The sequence below is a fragment of the Populus nigra genome, chromosome 18 (genome assembly GCF_951802175.1).
Source record: "Populus nigra chromosome 18, ddPopNigr1.1, whole genome shotgun sequence".
Lineage (NCBI taxonomy): Eukaryota > Viridiplantae > Streptophyta > Magnoliopsida > Malpighiales > Salicaceae > Populus > Populus nigra.
The window spans coordinates 13,255,544-13,272,676 of NC_084869.1; the positions used below are offsets into that span (position 1 = coordinate 13,255,544).

Genomic DNA, 17,133 nt, shown 5'->3' on the forward strand with positions numbered 1-17,133 from the left:
TAATTCATCCACAACGCCCTTTGATCTTAGTATATAGAAAGTGTGAGGGACATTAGGTTTTAGTTTGCGGATATCTAAATAAAGACTATAGTTTTGTATAGATCCTATATCTTTGAAGTATTATGAAGTTATAGAAACAATTCAAAAGATTAATTACTATTTAAGAAAGTTAAACTAAATAATTTTCAAAATAAAAGAGGGTATTAATAGAAATTTCAATTAAAAAAATTAATGAAAATATAAAAAAGAATGGGGTAGCTACATGCTTGTCCTAAAATGAAGAAGTTTATGCATGCCTGATTGAGTTTTTTTTTTTTAAAAAAAAAAGACTATATGTCATCCACTCTAGCTTTTTTATTAATAGATGACATTCAAGCATTTTCCAATCACCTTTGATGATAAAAAAAAAATTAGAGTCCGAGTTCTAGTAATTAAAAACCTAATTTGCAACTTGTTTTCATCTAAAACCCCTTAAAAACATTCTAAAAACTTCAATAAATATATTTTAATCTTAAAATATCTTTTAATCAATATAAAAACACAAAATCAAACTAAATAAAAATAGCATTCATATGTCTTAATCTACCTTTTTGAGCATGTTTAAAAGGCAAAACCACAACTATTAAACTCTTATATTTAAGACAAATTTATAGACATAAAGTTTGGCTTTTTTGTGGCAAGAATGTAGCTGGACAAACACTTTATCTCTTTATTTTTTCAACAACCTTTTCTTTCCTAACCATTCATAAACTATAACAAAAATAAAGTTTTGGATTGAAATGTTAAAACTTAAAATAACAAGGGCCAAAGAATAATAATTTGAAACTTCAGGGACCAATTTGAAGTTTTATGTGTACTTTTGGATGGTGAAATTTAAAAGGCCATGTTTTTCTTTTTATGTTAATTTTGTTCTTTTTTTATCAATTTTTTTAACGATAACCTAAACTTTTAATTTGTAATATTGATTTTTAAGTTAACGTTAGAATGTTTAATTGTACATTAGATCCATGAAAGCATACAAATAGAAACATATCCAAACACATAAAACAATGCCAAAATAATTTAGAAGGATGGAATTTAAAGGGAATAAATTTTAATAACTGAAATGCAAATAATAAGTTTTAAGAGATCTAAAAGGAAAAATTGGCAATAAACAAGAGGGTGGATAATGAAAAGTGAAATCTGAATGTTTGGATAATGTTTTAAATGAATCACCTATCTATTTTATTATATAATTAATATTGATTCTAATATATTTACTTGTTGATTATCAATTCATGAAATTAACATATTAATATTTTGACTGTCAAGTCATCAATAAATTAATATATGTTGTCAAGTTATAAATAGGTTAACATATTAATCATAATGAATATATTAATATATTAGCTTGTTAACTATTATAACAAAAGCTAAAAAAATCATGATTTTACTTTGTATTTTTCATAATGAAACTACTATTTTGTCTTTGGTTGGCAAAATCATTTAACTTTGTTTTAAGGATAGGGAGGTCATTTTTCATGAAACCCATTAGCTATTACAAGAAAGAACAACATTAAATAGTCTTTTTGCATTTTTATTACACAATATAATTATTTTATTACCCATGACAACAACAAAAAATTAAAACTTTGGTTAAGGGATTTTTTAGTCATTGATTTAGGGGTTATTTTGTCTTTTACATATGGTTATTTGATAGTTAATAGGTATTATTAGGAGGCAGCAGAGTAATTTCATAAATAAATAAAAAAGCGCATAAACAATGTCTATAAGGTTCTGACGACGTGTGTGACATTGTCCTGTGGCCAAAACCTTACTTTCAGGATGGCGACCAAAGTGTATTGGCGTCCCCTCCACATATAAACGGCTTGCGTGGCTTAGTTGTTGCCGGTTCGGCGCGTGTGACCTTTTGTTTTCCTTTTCTTTTTCCCTCTCCTCTACTCAATTTTCGTGTTGGCTATTAAAAAAAAATCAAATCAACCTTTGAGATTTGTTGTCTTTGAGATTTGTTGTCTCTAAGATTTCGTTACTATTCTTTTTATTTAGAATAATTATGAAATTAAGAATTTTTTTTTTTTAATTTCATCCCCAATAGATTTTTTTATTTGTGAAATTTGGTTCTCATTCTTTTGATTATTATTTGTTTTATTTTATATGGTTTTTTTTTTTACAATTTTATCCTTTTGAAGTTTTTTTTTTCCTATCAAATCTAATCATTTTTTTTATTGCTACTTCTTCTTATTCTTTGTAACTCGTAAGGTTTTTTTTAATTGATTTTTTTTATTTTATTATTTAATATTTAATTGGTCTGTTTAGCTTTTTAATTGAGTTTGTGTTTAGAGATTAAACCCAATTTACGAAGTTGACATGGGCTTCCTTTGTTTTTTCTTTCCTTTTTCAAGCATTCTTTCATCCTACAACATTTTGTTATTTTTTATTCATTTTATATGGGATTTTTAGTCGTTTTATGAGATTTTTTAGTCATTTTGAAAATAACGTAAGTTGCCTTGGTATTTTTTTTGTCTTTGTTAAATTTAGTTTCTTTAAAGGATTTTTTTTAAATTAAATTAATTGACTTCATCCTCCAACATTTAATTCTTCAGGTGTTGAGCTTTTGGGTTGATCTCGGGTCGAGAATTTAATGAATTGTGAATTCGAGAGTTTAACTCAAGTTTATAAGGTTCACTCGAGCTTACTTGTTTTTTTTTATTCTCTTTTTTTTTTACGATCTCATTCTCCAACATTCTTTTTATTCACTTTTTATGAGGTTTATCTTTCTTTTAAAAATAACAAGGGTTGCCTCGAGGCTTTTTTTCTGGTTTTTGTTAAATTTGGTTTTTTAAAAAGAAATTATTTTTTATCAATCAAATTAAATTTATTGATTTTATCTTATAACATTTAATTTGGCTGGTATTGAGCTTTTTAGTTTAGCCCAAGTCTATAATTTTACATGTTACGAGTTTGAAAGATTAATCTGCGTTTACAAGATTCACTCAGACTTGTTTTTTTTCCTTCTTTTTTTAGGTTCATTTTTTTCCTATTTCATCCATCATTTTTTTTATTTTCTTTCTATTTGATTTTTATGTGGTTTTGAAAGTAACAACGGTTAACTTAGATTTTTTTCTAACCTTTGCTGAATCTAGCTTTTTAAAAATAAACTTTATTTTTTAATTAAATTAAATTAATTATGTGAAAGTAAGCATGAAATGCTCGATTCATGGTGTTTTGTTTGCTTTTCGAGTCACTACTCTGACAGCCCGTATGACCTCTTTTAGTTACCAAATTCTTAAATTTTCTTATTTATTTTAAAACATTTAAATCGCATAAATATTTTTTTTATGTTGACAAAGAATTAGCCCAACTAGTAGTATAGCGCAAATTATTTATCTGGTATTTAATCTTTCATCAATATTTTAATGTGATGGATGAGTGATCTAGAAGGTATGCTTTCTTCATTAATGTTTTGGATTCAAACGTTAGGATCAGTATCTAGAATATTTTATTAGTTTTTTTCTTAATACAAAAAATCAGTGTAAAAAAGTACTCGTAAAATTATTCAAGGATGATATTTAATCTTGATTAATACTAGCTAGTTTAAGAATATCTCTGCTGGTAATAAAAACTTTATTATTAAGTATTATCATAAAAATAAAAATAAAAATAGAATGATTTTTCTAGATAATATCAATTATTGATAAGATGGTTCTAATAAAAGGTTAAAAGGGAAAAATAGAAATTGAATTATTCTGTATAGTTAAAAAAAAAAAGGAAAAGGAAAAGGAAAAGGAAAGGAAAAGGAAAATATTCTTATTGTGGGCTTGGTGATTAGTCATTGAAAATGAGCAGTGGCCCAATAGAGATCCATTTTGATGAAGATTTAGCCCAAAATAGAAACACAAATGTAGTACATGAAACTAGAGCTGCCCTTCAATGGCAGAAGCAGAGAAAACTGGAAGAAATACAATAAAGGGAAAGATGGGAGATAGAAAAGAAGCAGAAAACAAAACATCATCAAAGTCGAAGTGGCCTCTCATTAAACACAAGAAGAATCTCCAAATTACTCGTCTCAAAGAGAACGATCTCTTTACTCTAAGTTTTATCGTTTCTTTTGGACAAATTTCTGTTATTTACGGTCAAGATTTAGTAATTGCAATCATGCCCACTTTGGTTTTTTAAGTGTTTGAATGATTTTTTTATTTAAAGTTCTGTTCTTTGAGTGGTTTTTTGACATGGGTTCTTGTAGTTGGGTTAGGGAATTGACTGTAAAGGGGTGAAATTGAAAGGGATATGAGAAAGAGGGGGCTTAGTTAAAGTTTAAATCTTTGAGCTTTGATTGTGGTGAAGGGATTAAATATGAAGCTGGTTTTGAGAATTGAGAGCCATTTTCTTCATTTTTGAGATGAGTTGTGTGGGGTTTAAGATTGTTGAATGATTATATGATTAATAATCTTAGTTTGGACTTGTTTCTATTGTTTGTTTTTAGAGCTTGGATATGATGTTAGTTTGACTAGCTGAGCTCAAAAGGTATGTTGTTTGGTGTCCATAGTTTCCTTTAGAGTGATTAATGAAGGTTTCCCCTTGGGTTGCATAGTGATGTGCAATCAGAAGTAATAGATTTTGGGTCTCTTGAAGATCAGGTTTGATGTGAATTGAGATTATAAGGTAAGAGTTATGTCATGAGAATTTCGAGAAAAGAGGAAAAATCCGTAAGCAAATATAGTCTCTATCTGAAGCACATGCCTGGACTGGATACCTGCAGTTTTCGTTAAAAATAACAAATCTTTGTTCAGCTGTATGAAGTGAGGAAAATTTGAATTATTTGATCCTGGCGTGAAGGGTAAGTCCTGGATATGCTTGTAGAAGCAATTTTTCTTTCTTGCTTTTTTTGGCCATTTTATTATTGAAATAGTTATAATTCGTGTAGTAAATTCAGGTGCAAGATTTCTTCTCTTCTGCTGAATCAAAGGCGTTTGTTAAAGTCGCAGAATCTATTGGCTTTGTTCACCCAGGGAGTCTTGGTCCATTACATGGTGAAGCTTAAAGAGATAATGACAGAATTTCTGTCAATGATCCTTTTCTTGCAAATATGTTATGGAGTCAGGACTTAGCAAATTATTTTCTGATATTAAAATGCAGGGGGGGGGGGGGGGGTTACTGTCGGCTTGAATCCAAATATCAGATTTTACAGGTTTATTGAGTTTTATTGCCTCACACTTTTCAAATCTTATAGAGATATATGGTAGTTCCTATGCTATTTAATATATATATATATATATATATATATTGTTGCGCATTGCTAGCTAGTTTATAAAACTTTTACAAGCTATGAATTTGTTTACGGAATATCACTTTGTATGTGGGGCTTATTAATGAGTTGCAAGCAATCTATAAAAATGTTGTAACTTTATTGTCTTAGGGAAGATTATCATTCACATGATGAGCCTGCTAGGTTAGAATTAAAAATTATGACATGTTGATGAAAGTGTTAATCTGGGTGATGGGAAGTGCACTCATTATACGCTTTTAATATATTTAAGTGGTGCGAATAAAGCCAAAACTAAAACTGATCCAAACAGCCAGATGGATTCTTCCTCAGAGCCTCTAGTTGGAGGAGAGACTGTCTTCTATGGCTCAAGGAATAGTATTTTGGCTGATGTAAATTCCCTTCATTTTATCTTTATAAATCTGTTTTTCCCCTCTCGTGCCTTTCATCTGTGTTTCTTCAACAATCTTTTTTATTATTCTTTGCCTTATGAATGAGTTTAAGTTTTTATTTAATCAAATGTACACTGTCTTGACTCTTATTGTTCCCATCTCTACTCTGTAGGTGGCTCCTGCTGAAGGGATGGTTCTCCTACATATTCATGGGGTCAAGTGTATGCTGCATGAAGCTCAGAATGTTACTAAGGGTGTTAAATACATTTTCCGTTCAGATGCATGTTTTGCTTGAATCTCTAAGATCCTTTTTATATCAAGCAATCTCTGTAAGTTTTTCACTTTAGTTCCCTCAACTTATACTGTCTTATATTTTCCTGTGTTAAAACAGGATCCCGACTTCTTGTAATATTTTTATTTTTTCTTGGGTTCATCTTGGGATTACATTTGAAATTCTGGCATATCTTGTTGTAATTTACTATTCTTCTTAGACAAACCCAATTTTTGTATTGTGGAGGTAACTCAACATGTAGAATGAGCCGGCCTTGGTGTAGCTCTTGTAATGCCAGGATCATTTATCTAAGAGAAGTTTGTGGATTCCATTGTTCTTTCTGTATGCTGCTGCTGAACAATGGTTTTGTAGAATGCACATTAGTCTGTTGACTTTGCCTTCTCCTTTTCTGAAAGACAGTCTGTTGGCGATTTGTCATTACTGGATTGTGATTTGAATATCTTGTCCATGCATCAAAAATATCTCTTTCTTAGTATTGACAGGTTGATAGTTACCTAGCTAAAACTTCAAACCCGAGATTGAAGCATTGTCTAATCTAAAGTGATTGACTTCAATAGAACATTTGATGGATCTCCTCTGTAAATCAATGGAAGTGAGATTCTTTTAAGTGCAAAACTGCATGTGGATTAATGTAACTTAACCAGTTGCTCATATTGCATCCAAGTTAGTAGGATATATGATTCGTTAAAAATTATGTCATGCCTTTTCTTCTGGAGAGCATGATAGCTGGCGAAAACTTCTTTTGAATTGCTAGTGAAATAATACCATACCATGCAACACATTTCACAGCTTAGAAAACTTGTATTCAAACAGATGCAAGCTTTATTGATGGAGATCCATAGAGAACCCTGGTACAGATGGATTTATACCCACTTGTTGAGGATTAGCTTTATATTATTATGGTGACAAAACCACTTTTCATGAGGGGAAGTCTCAGTGAATAATGATGCGTTCTTTGAATGATTGGCAAGGAATTCAGATTCCTTAGTGCTTGTGATAACCCAACCTGTTATTGGATACCAAGCCGCGGAAGCCATCAGTACGATCTGTCCTATGCATGCTCTTAAAGGTGCTCTTCTTGTGATAGATGGTGGAAGTGGAACCCTCCCATGGACCTTTAAACTTGGGTTTTGATTGTGGCTGCTCATCAATGGATGAAAAAATTGAAGGCATGTTGTTGAAAACAGCAATTGGACTCCTAACTACATATTCCCTGTTTGTCCATTCTAGTGAACCCGAGACGATAGGCGTGTTAACTATGGGTGCTCCTGTAATCTTAACAGTGAATGATTTCTCCTCTCCAACCCGTGAGAAGGAAAGAACTGATGGTTGTACTGTAACAGTGAATTGGGATGGCATTGAAACCCTTGCATAGTAAGTGCTGTTTGGAGTGCCCACATTGGTGACAGTTCTTGGGAATGTAGCCATGACAGTCTCTCCATCTAACAATGAGAGTGCAAATGTTGGGTAGTTAAGATCCCATGCTTTGCCTAGTTCGTTGCTTGGACAAGTGCTATTGTCTCCACTGATTATTCTTACAAGGGTAGTGTTGTAACCCTCCTTGCATAGGAAATTGACATAATCTGCTTCACTTGCATTATAGATTAGCCCTGGGTTTAGTGCCTTCAATGGATCGATCTGTCCAGATCCGTAGGCAAATTCGGCATCTGCATTCTTCCTTGAATCCATAATTGTAGCTATAAAAAAGAAGTCAGATGAGAGGTTCCTACTGACAAATAAACCGCGCACGCAGGATATGGTAACACCAATTCTTTATATTGTTTTCAGTGTCAGTCTTCATTTACCTGTGGTCATGAGGGCAGACTTGATAGCAGCAGGAGACCATGATGGGTGAGCTGCTTTTACAAATGCTGCAACACCAGTAACATGTGGGCAAGACATGGATGTACCAGAGATTACAAAATAGTCTACTGTCCTATCATCCCAGGGGGATATCGAAGCACCTCCTAGGGGAGACCAGGCAGCAAGGATGTTCAGACCAGGGGCAGTAAGGTCAGGCTGTTTTTGCATTCAGGAACCAAGATGCTTAAGTTAGACAGCTTCTCAAGGAGTACCATTGCAAAATAATCAGAATTATGTGACCATTATTGTGTTGAGGAGCTATCTCTACATCGATGGAAAACAAAGGTAAAATTTTCAGTGTTTTGTTCAGCAGAAAAGTTACATTCTCAACACCGGAAACAGCAAGAGTTAGTGTTTCATTGTTGAGATATATTCTTTAGTGAGAGACTGAAGAAATAATAGATACCTTGAGGATATCAGGAGTAATGGGACTTGGACCTCTTGATGAGAAAGAGACTACTGTGGGAGCCATGACATCCTTCACTGGCTCAGTCATCAAAATGGTTGCTGTAGGAGTCCTAGGAAAAGGAATAAAATCTCGATAAGAATCCGTAAAGTCCTGACACAAACCAGTTTAGTACTATTACATTTCAAGGTACTATAGATTTTTAGTGACTTACCGTGTGGATCTCATGTAGTCCAGAAGCTGAGAGTAGTCCTCAGGACTGATCAGAGAAAGAGGGAAGGGAAAAGGTATAGATTCATCTATGGACACGGGCATTATGACACCCGCTGACCCTTGCACTAAGGCAAGTGCATTAGGAATATCGCACATGACCACTCCTCCTCTGGTTATTAGAGGGGCTAGAGTTCCGGGAAAGCACCATGCTGCTAATTCAGGATCAGCTCCAGCAGTATAGTTTGCGGAGTCTCCAGAATAGATCAATGGGAATGTTTTTCCGTGGAGATCGAAAATGTTGAGTGAATTTCCCTTGAATTTTACAAATACGAGTTGAAGGAAAGAATTAAATATCGTAAAGAAGCTTCTGCTTGAATTACGAAAGGAAAAAAAAATGGCAGTACAGGTTGAATTTAATGTATCATAAATGGGATCAAGCAACGCTTACAAGGAAGATCTGTCCGTTTCCGAGCACGACTTTAGTGGAAAAACTCCTGTCAATGGTGCTTGCAGCTACAGTTAGTGCCCAAGGTGCATAGTTTGAGACTTGTCTCCTGTTTGGTCCACTGTTTCCTGCAGAACAGGAAGTTAAAATTCCATTTTTCATGGCATGGAAAGTTCCGATGGCAATTACATCTTCGTGATACGGAGCTGGGAAATCACTCCCTAGTGAAACAGATAGAAGGTCCACCCCGTCTGCTATTGCATCTTCAAAAGCTGCTAAGATATCCGCAGAGGTACAGCCACTTGCCCAACATACTTTGTAGACAGCAATTCTTGCATTCGGAACTCCTCCTCTAGCCACACCTCCAGCTAATCCGAAGTAGCTTGCATTCGTAGCTATCCCTGCTGCAGTTGAAGCAGTATGGCTTCCATGTCCTAACGTGTCCCTCGGGGATTTGATATCATACCTAGGATCAAAGATATTCTCCAGATCATAGAAACGGGCTCCAATGACCTTTCTGTGAATTCAAGGAACGTTTTTCAGCATCGGACCTATTAAACATTAGTACAGAAAGAAAATGGAAGACAGATTATACTTGTTGCAGGTGAAATTGTTTGCACCCTGGCAGATACCCTTCCATTTTGCTGGTGGTGGATCAAAGCCTTCATCACTGAAACTTGGGTTTTCAGGCCAAACTCCTGCAAAAATCACAGAAACGGATCCATTTTTCACTAAAGCTGAATTTTAGGATTTTCAAGGGACTTTTCTGTTTCATTCTGCGTTTGACAAGTCACCTGTATCTAGCAACCCAACAATAACATCTCCTTCAGCAGACAACCTGGGATGAGATTCAGGGAGGCCCATGAAATCCCATGATCTTGTAGTGTGCACTTGCAGTTGGGCATTAGGGAACACTGAAACCACTCCCTCCATTTCTGTGACACAAATTCAGAAACATGAGTGTGAAATGCAGACATGACCTGTAACATTAAGACATGATTACCTTTGATCCTGGCAACTTCTTTGTCTGATAGTTTGGCTACAAATCCATTGAAACTCTTCCCGTAACTATAAATCAGTGATTCTCTAGCCTCCGATGAACTGCATGTGATAAAATCAACCACATTAAACTTTAATCTTTGTTTCAATTCCACACACGGAATATCTTCAGAACTTAGTCCGCTATGATGATAACAAACCTGCCAAGTACTTCTGCTAGCATATTGTGGTGCGTTGACGCGACTGATGCAGCATCCTTGGGACGATCTCCCATGTACACAACATGAGACTGCACACATAAATCATAAAGCATTATAATCTCCATCAAGAATGTAAACCTATAAATCAAAGCTTGACTCGTGTTAAACTGCAATAAGATAGGATTTTCACCTTCCTGTCGTCTTCACCGCAATGGCATTGCAGCACCAATGCTGCAAGAAAGAAAATAGAGAGGTGCAACAACTTGGCCATGGAGCTAAGTTTCAGAACTGTATGTTGCAATGTGAAATCATGTGATTAGCAGGTCCTTATTATATACAAATTATTGGAGCTAATCACCTCAACTAAGTCCTTGTTTGCGATTATCGTCACCTCTTTTTACTATGCAAAATAAAATATATTTAAATCCTGTGTTTAGCCTCTTTGATTACTTCACCATCACACAGGCTGGATTGGAAAAAAAACTAGTCGGCCTCGGTCGGGTTTTTCTTTGTGGAGAGAAATTCCCATGATGCGTTCTCCAAGGTCAACCTAAATACACCAACAAAATGTCAACGTTGTTGAAACAAAAAGAGGAAAGGGATGGAATTTTTATGGAAATTTGCATGTATCCAATTGGCATGAATCACAACAGTATTTAGAAGTTAATATTTTCCATTTATTGGTTACTAATTCTTTTTTCTTAAGAGAAAAATACAGAAACAGGTGTTTGGACGGCCCCCGAACACAAAACATTTATGCATATACGTTAAGACAAAAACTTAAATATCTTCGATTAATCGGACAGACATATACTATTTTTTTAAAAAAAAAATTAGTAGCGGGACTGAAACTTGAAACTTTCAGACTATATAAGTTTTCTCCTTACCACCTAATCCAACCACCCAGAACATTAAATTTATTTTGGTTCTTGCAAGAACACAAGTTGGTTTGGTCTCTTCAAACAAACCTAGCGGGATAGAAGTGCATTGATAAGAAGAGGACTCTGTTTCGGGCTTCTGGGTTTCGCAGTTTACAAGGCTTTGGGTTTCTGACCCCATAAGAGGAGCACCACTATGTTAGTTGCTTTTGAGCTCCAATCTAGACTTTAATTTTTCATGGAATCTTGTAGAATTTTGAACCACTATTCTTCCCTTTTTGTTTTGTTTGTTTTCCAGATAAAGCTTCCTTACTACCATAAATATTTTTTATTGGCTAGTGTTTTGATTATTGTCGATAGCAAAGTGAAATGGGCATGTTTCCCACATGATGACATGTTTCTTTATCTAATCTGTAAGCTATGCCAAAGGAGGGTGCAGAAGCCAGGGAAAGATGTTGGCTGCTTACAAGAGTTTCTCCAAGCCATACACTAGATTCTTCCATGATAAGAAAGACATAGATTAATGGCTGTACTTTGATATGGGCTGAGGCAAAAAGCTGAGTCATAACAATGGCATTGGAACAATGGCATTGGAACAATGGCATTGGAACAATGGCATTGGAAGCGCCATTCGGCCAGATTGTTTCGGTCTATATAGAGGTTCATGTAATAATTTCTCAAAAGAAAGGATTGAATATTATTGGATTGGTTGACCTTCAGTCGGATGGCCTTTCTAATAGCTAGGATTAGGCCAGGCTTGAGGCACTTCACATCAGTGATATCGTGTTTAATAGAGTAAACCTGAGGCCATCAGAACAACGGTTGGATTCCTTCTTTATGATTACAGAAAATGGGAAAATTGAAGCAGAAATCATACCACTCCCGGGCCAGAGAAGTAAATGGCTGTAATATAGGGAAGCCCTGGCAGGACTGTGCTGTATACCCTATCCCCATCTTCTCCTAGAACTTGACCTCTTGCCTTACAGTATCAGAATTTATACAATGTGGCATCTCATCAATTCTTCAAAATATGAAAGGTTTAAATTCTTAATCCTTCATAATTGATGAAGAAAAACTTACCACGATATCTTCATAAATTTGACCCATATTAGAGAGGTTCTTTGAAATTTGAATAGAATCCAATGATGGAAAATCCTGTGTATCAAAGACGTTCAAAAGATAATGCTTAATGCATAACGTTTGGTTTCTTGTTAACTTGATACCAATACACTAACATCTTTTTTCTATCACTTACTGTTGGATTTGCCCTTGATTCAACAATTTCGACAATGTTGTAATGGAAGGAAGCTGTAATGGCAGCTTGCTGAAGGAGTAAAGAACCAATGGACAGAGTTGGTGCGATCAGACAACCCTACAGGCATCTTCATGGTACGAAATAATTGCTCGAAAAATCAGAAAAAATGTTGGTCTTAAGATTCTAGCAATCAACAAATTCCAACAGTAATTATATGGTTTCTAGCTCACCCTCTGCTCAGCATGCTGGCTTTGTCTCAGAATGTAGACAACGCTCCGACCGTGTCTAGCTTACCAAAAATTTGAAAAAAAATTTATGTTTTTATACCGTGTGCTAATATTAAAAATATTTTAAAAAAATTAAAAAATATTATTTTGATATATTTCCAAAAAAAAAACATTTTGAACCGCAATCACTCTTCCAAATACCTTAATCCAAGGCACTGAACTTTTCATGCTAAATGTTGTTGCCTAATGAGAATTACCAAACAGAAAAACGCCTATGATTAGGAGTAATTGTTGATGATAATGTGAAAAAAAAATCAAAATGGAAAGGAAATGAACCTATTTCACCTTGTCATAAACTATGGAAGGATCAGTAAAATCAACTGCTACGCCTGTTTCTTTTGACTGCACTGGCAAGATATCACAAATTGCTCAATTGATGAGCCTTTTGCTTTATAGTCATGTTGAATAAGAGATTAATTGATTAGTTTAATCATATAATTACCTGAGATATGGAACCTAAATACCATAATTAGATCATTTATTAGTGGTATTTCATTTGACGAAGAAGAGAAAAGGATTAATCATTAAGCATAAAGTAAATCATGGAGCAAAGGGCTAAGCAATTATGACTCGAGAGAAGAAAAGGAACAGGAAACATTTCCTATATCATCTCCTACAAAATGGGAATCCACAGCACATGCCACCTCCATTCCTCTTGTCAGTTTGAGACAGTATTGATTTAAAGATTTTATCAAGATCTGCAAATAATCCAAGAAGGTGGTGTTCAAAGGCTGATGCTCCAATTATTGAATGCTATGGACAGCCCAAAAATAATAAGGCAATGATCGATGTTGGGTGGGTTCTAGGCTTCGAGCCAAATCTAGCTAGTAGAATATATCACAGGGCATTGTCTGTAGCCATTTGAGAGAGAATTTTGCTCTCATGAAATGAAGTAGGTAGCCTGAAATGCATTGCCAAGCCTGCGAATAAATTCCATGGAAAGGACAGGTAAATGACAAATTGTAATGCAAAACTGAATTTTTAGTTAAATGAGATTTACTTTTGATAGCTGTTAAATTCTGTTCGGGACAAGATTCCTCATCCCCCGTAAATCTTATCTTCTAATTAAGAATTTATTCTCGTTGCAATAATACTAAATATTTTAATCATTATAAATAAATAAAAAAATATATATTATTTTATAATATTTTCTTTCAAGTGAATTTAAACTATTAGATAAAACCTAAAATTATAATTTATATTATTTTTTAATATACTCTTTTAAATAAAAACTCTTTGAAAAGAGAATGAGAACATTGAGATTCAAATTCGTGACCGTTTGATCATTAAAATTCTGATACCTTATCAAATAACCATTTCAACCCAACAACTTAAAATACATCAATCTAGACTAGATAATAATATCATAATCCCTAAACATAAAGAAAAATAATATAAAATCTAAAATAACATATAAAATTTAAGAAAATCAAGAAAACATAACAAAATTAACTCAAATAGATATTCTACCTAATTTAATTTCAAGAGAACCCATATAAAACTGAGCTTCCGGAATTGTGAAAACTTAATCCTGATTCAATAGTGGAGATTTTCTGTTATGATTTTTTATAATCATTATGGTTTAATGTTATATTAAATCTTTTTTTAGATTTAAATTTATCTCATTAATTCATAATATTTTTATTAAATTATCCATATAATTTATATAATTACCCGGGACCAATGTCACATCAGTTTTACTAACTAGCAATGGGTTCAAATCTAATAATAAAAGTATTTGTTATGAATATACTAATCTTAATTTCAATGAAATATCTAATCTTAATAATGCAAAAACTCGATTAGAGAGGAGCTAAGCTTTTGACTTGTGAAAGATGGTATGCATAAACTCTGAACATAAAAATACAGAAGAAACGTAAGAGTATTGCTTGAAATAATAATAATTTGCATCCGTTTTTTTTTTATTATTTACCTTGGGAGATTTATTATTATTGGAATATCCAAATTTAACTATTATGCATGAATATTTCAGTCAAACAAAAAGTCAGCAGATCCAAAGGCTCGCAGGTCAGACTGGTATAACGACAGATTTTGGTGATCAGACAGAGGCAATGATAACCCACTTGCACCAAGTCCAACAAGTTAGACTAGACAGTAGAGGAACTGATCCCACGTCCATTGAAAATGCCATAAACGACATGAAATGATACCATCATGATTTTGGTTTATTATTATTATTATTATTATTTAGAGACTATGATTATTCATGTTAGATAGACCCCATATTGCTACTAATTTAACATCAACATATAAATCACTATCATCATCACGAAATACCAAAAATCATGACACAATAATCTTGTCTATAATAGTGTCCATTATAGAATAATTCAATTTTAATTGAGGAGGTTCTTTGGTAAGATGTTGAGAATCAAATTAATGGATTTTGAGAGAAATATATCATATTTATTTTAAATTATGATACTTAAAAATCAAAATTTTAAGGTTTAATTTTGTTGTTAAATGAGTATGTTTTTCATGTTATTCTCAAAGTTTAATTCCTATTTTTTATATATATAAATATGTTAATTCAAATTTAGATGATTTGTTTAAAACAAAACTAACAACTGATTAGTTTTAATTTATGAAAGTTTATTAAAAATATCTTATTATATATATATATATATATATATATATATATATATATATATTATTTTATATATATGTATGTATAAACCATTTAAATTGTAATTAATAGTTCTCAAATGCTCTAGAATAAAAAAAAATAAAGAAGAAAAAAATCATGCATCTCAAATAGAAAAACAACAAAATAAAATCAAACTTATATATTCCACCTAATATCTAGGGCTGTGATAGCAATTATTTTTAAAGTGCTTCTCACTAGAAAATATATTAACATAATATTTTTTTTATTTTTAAAAAATTATTTTTGATATCCGCACATTAAAATGATTTAAAAACATAAAAAATTAATTTAAAATATATAAATAATATTTTTTAAAAAAAATATTTTTAAAACATAAAAATAAACAATCTTCAACAAGCCAGGATTATCCAATACTATTGATTTGACTTACGAGACAGTAATGTTGTGCATGGCAGCTATATAGCTTATACTTTGCTGGAGAGTTCATACATGTCCCCTATCGACAATAGTGTTCATGTGCTTGTCATACATCATTTCCATTTCGCTTCTTTCATTTGATGACCCCATTCATTGGCAATAAGAAAACTAGCTTTCCATGGCTGGTGCGGCATTGAAGTTTGAGTGCTGTGCCACGACAAACATTCTTGAACTTTAATCATTCAAGATATTTCTATTTCTGGATCAATTTTCCTTTTAAACATATATTCATGACCGTGTCGAATTTTGAAACCCGTAGATATGCAGCATGTTTTGTAATGCATCGATCCAGCTAGTTTTTTAAATTGATTTTAATATATTGATATTAAAAAAAATCTGTAGAGGCTATGTGTGATAAGATGGTGGGTTGTATGCTCTGGAGTCTGGATGAAGATGAAGGCTGAAGAACGTGAAGTTTGGAGCCCTTTGCCGTAATGCTTGTGGCTGCATATCTGAGCCCTAAGCCTTACCAACTTGCAAGAAGATAGGGTCAAATTTGCCCGCCGTAGTCATCATCGTTAAAGATCGGTGAATCACTGTTAAAAACTGATGTTGAGGTTACCGACATTGTTCATTTGACAAAGACAGCTTTAATACTATGTTTGTACAGAATGTTAGTAGATTTTATTTTTTTAATTAATTTTTTAATTATTTTTTAATTATTTTGATGTATTAATGTGTTCTAGAAATGTGTGTATTCTCAAATAGCTGGTAAATCAATTCAAAACTTGATTAACCCAAAGTTAAAACAGGTTTGAATTAGAAGGAAAAAAAAGAAGAAGAAGATGAGAAGAAGCCTGGATCACGAGGTATCCTCAAAAAGGATGAGGGTAAGTCGGGTTGACCTTTAGTTCCCTGCTCAACTCCATCTTTCTCGTACTATTTTAAAAGTCTGTTTGGCTTTGCGGCTGCGGCTGCGTTTTGCTTAAAACGCAGTTCGCAGCTGTTTGGTTAAGGAAAAAATTGATTTACATTTACTGTTCACTGGCCCCCACTTAATTTCTGCATTAGCAACGCAGGAAAGGAAAAGCAACTATTTTTTACTTTTTTCACTGTTCATGTTAATTGCACTGTTCAATGAACAGTGTAAAGTGATGCACTGTTCACTTAAAAATAGTGAACAATGCAATTCTCTTGAACAGTCCAACAGATATTAATCTACGAACTATATACGGTCATACTAGTTACATTATCTGCGTGATGCCGCAGGTCTATTTTATTTTATATAAAAAATAAAAATCTAAAATAAAAATCTAAAAATATTAGGTTTTTCTGTAAAATTATATTTAAGAGTCTTGAGTTTAACTGTAACGTCTGACCCAAAAATAATATTAATAATATTAATAATAACATTAAACTTGCATGACCTAAGTTTAAGTGAGTTTGGCTGCAACACCAAACCTAATAGCCTTGGATGTGGGTCTGTCTGCAAGGTCGTGTCATAAAAGTGTGATAATTAGATAGATTAATGAAAAAGAAAAAAATAATAAAAAAAACCAACAGGAAGAAAAAAAACTAATGAAGAAAAAGAAAA

At 33.0% G+C, this 17,133-nt stretch overlaps 1 protein-coding gene, 1 long non-coding RNA gene and 1 pseudogene across 3 annotated transcripts; 1 reads left to right on the forward strand and 2 right to left on the reverse strand.

The window, feature by feature from the left end:
• Nucleotides 1–3,867: 3,867 nt before the first annotated feature.
• Nucleotides 3,868–6,255, forward strand: LOC133677994 (uncharacterized). 2 transcript variants are annotated; one of them, XR_009835881.1, is made up of 2 exons: nucleotides 3,868–5,188; nucleotides 5,828–6,255. It is a non-coding gene; the product is annotated as an uncharacterized LOC133677994 (long non-coding RNA). The 2 variants fall into 2 exon arrangements; XR_009835880.1 differs by lacking the exon at nucleotides 3,868–5,188 and adding an exon at nucleotides 5,195–5,655.
• Nucleotides 6,256–6,752: 497 nt separating this feature from the next.
• LOC133678351 (cucumisin-like) lies at nucleotides 6,753–10,344 on the reverse strand. The gene is made up of 10 exons (XM_062100645.1): nucleotides 10,264–10,344; nucleotides 10,074–10,162; nucleotides 9,878–9,975; nucleotides 9,669–9,809; nucleotides 9,470–9,572; nucleotides 8,878–9,391; nucleotides 8,431–8,741; nucleotides 8,217–8,328; nucleotides 7,753–7,966; nucleotides 6,753–7,644 (listed from the first exon to the last, which is right to left on the reverse strand). Exons 1-10 carry the CDS (start codon nucleotides 10,342–10,344, stop codon nucleotides 6,932–6,934), a joined length of 2,376 nt encoding a protein of 791 aa, XP_061956629.1. The 3' UTR covers nucleotides 6,753–6,931.
• Nucleotides 10,345–11,414: 1,070 nt separating this feature from the next.
• LOC133678352 (dihydrodipicolinate reductase-like protein CRR1, chloroplastic) lies at nucleotides 11,415–15,662 on the reverse strand (annotated as a pseudogene).
• Between the last annotated feature and the right edge of the window lie 1,471 nt (nucleotides 15,663–17,133).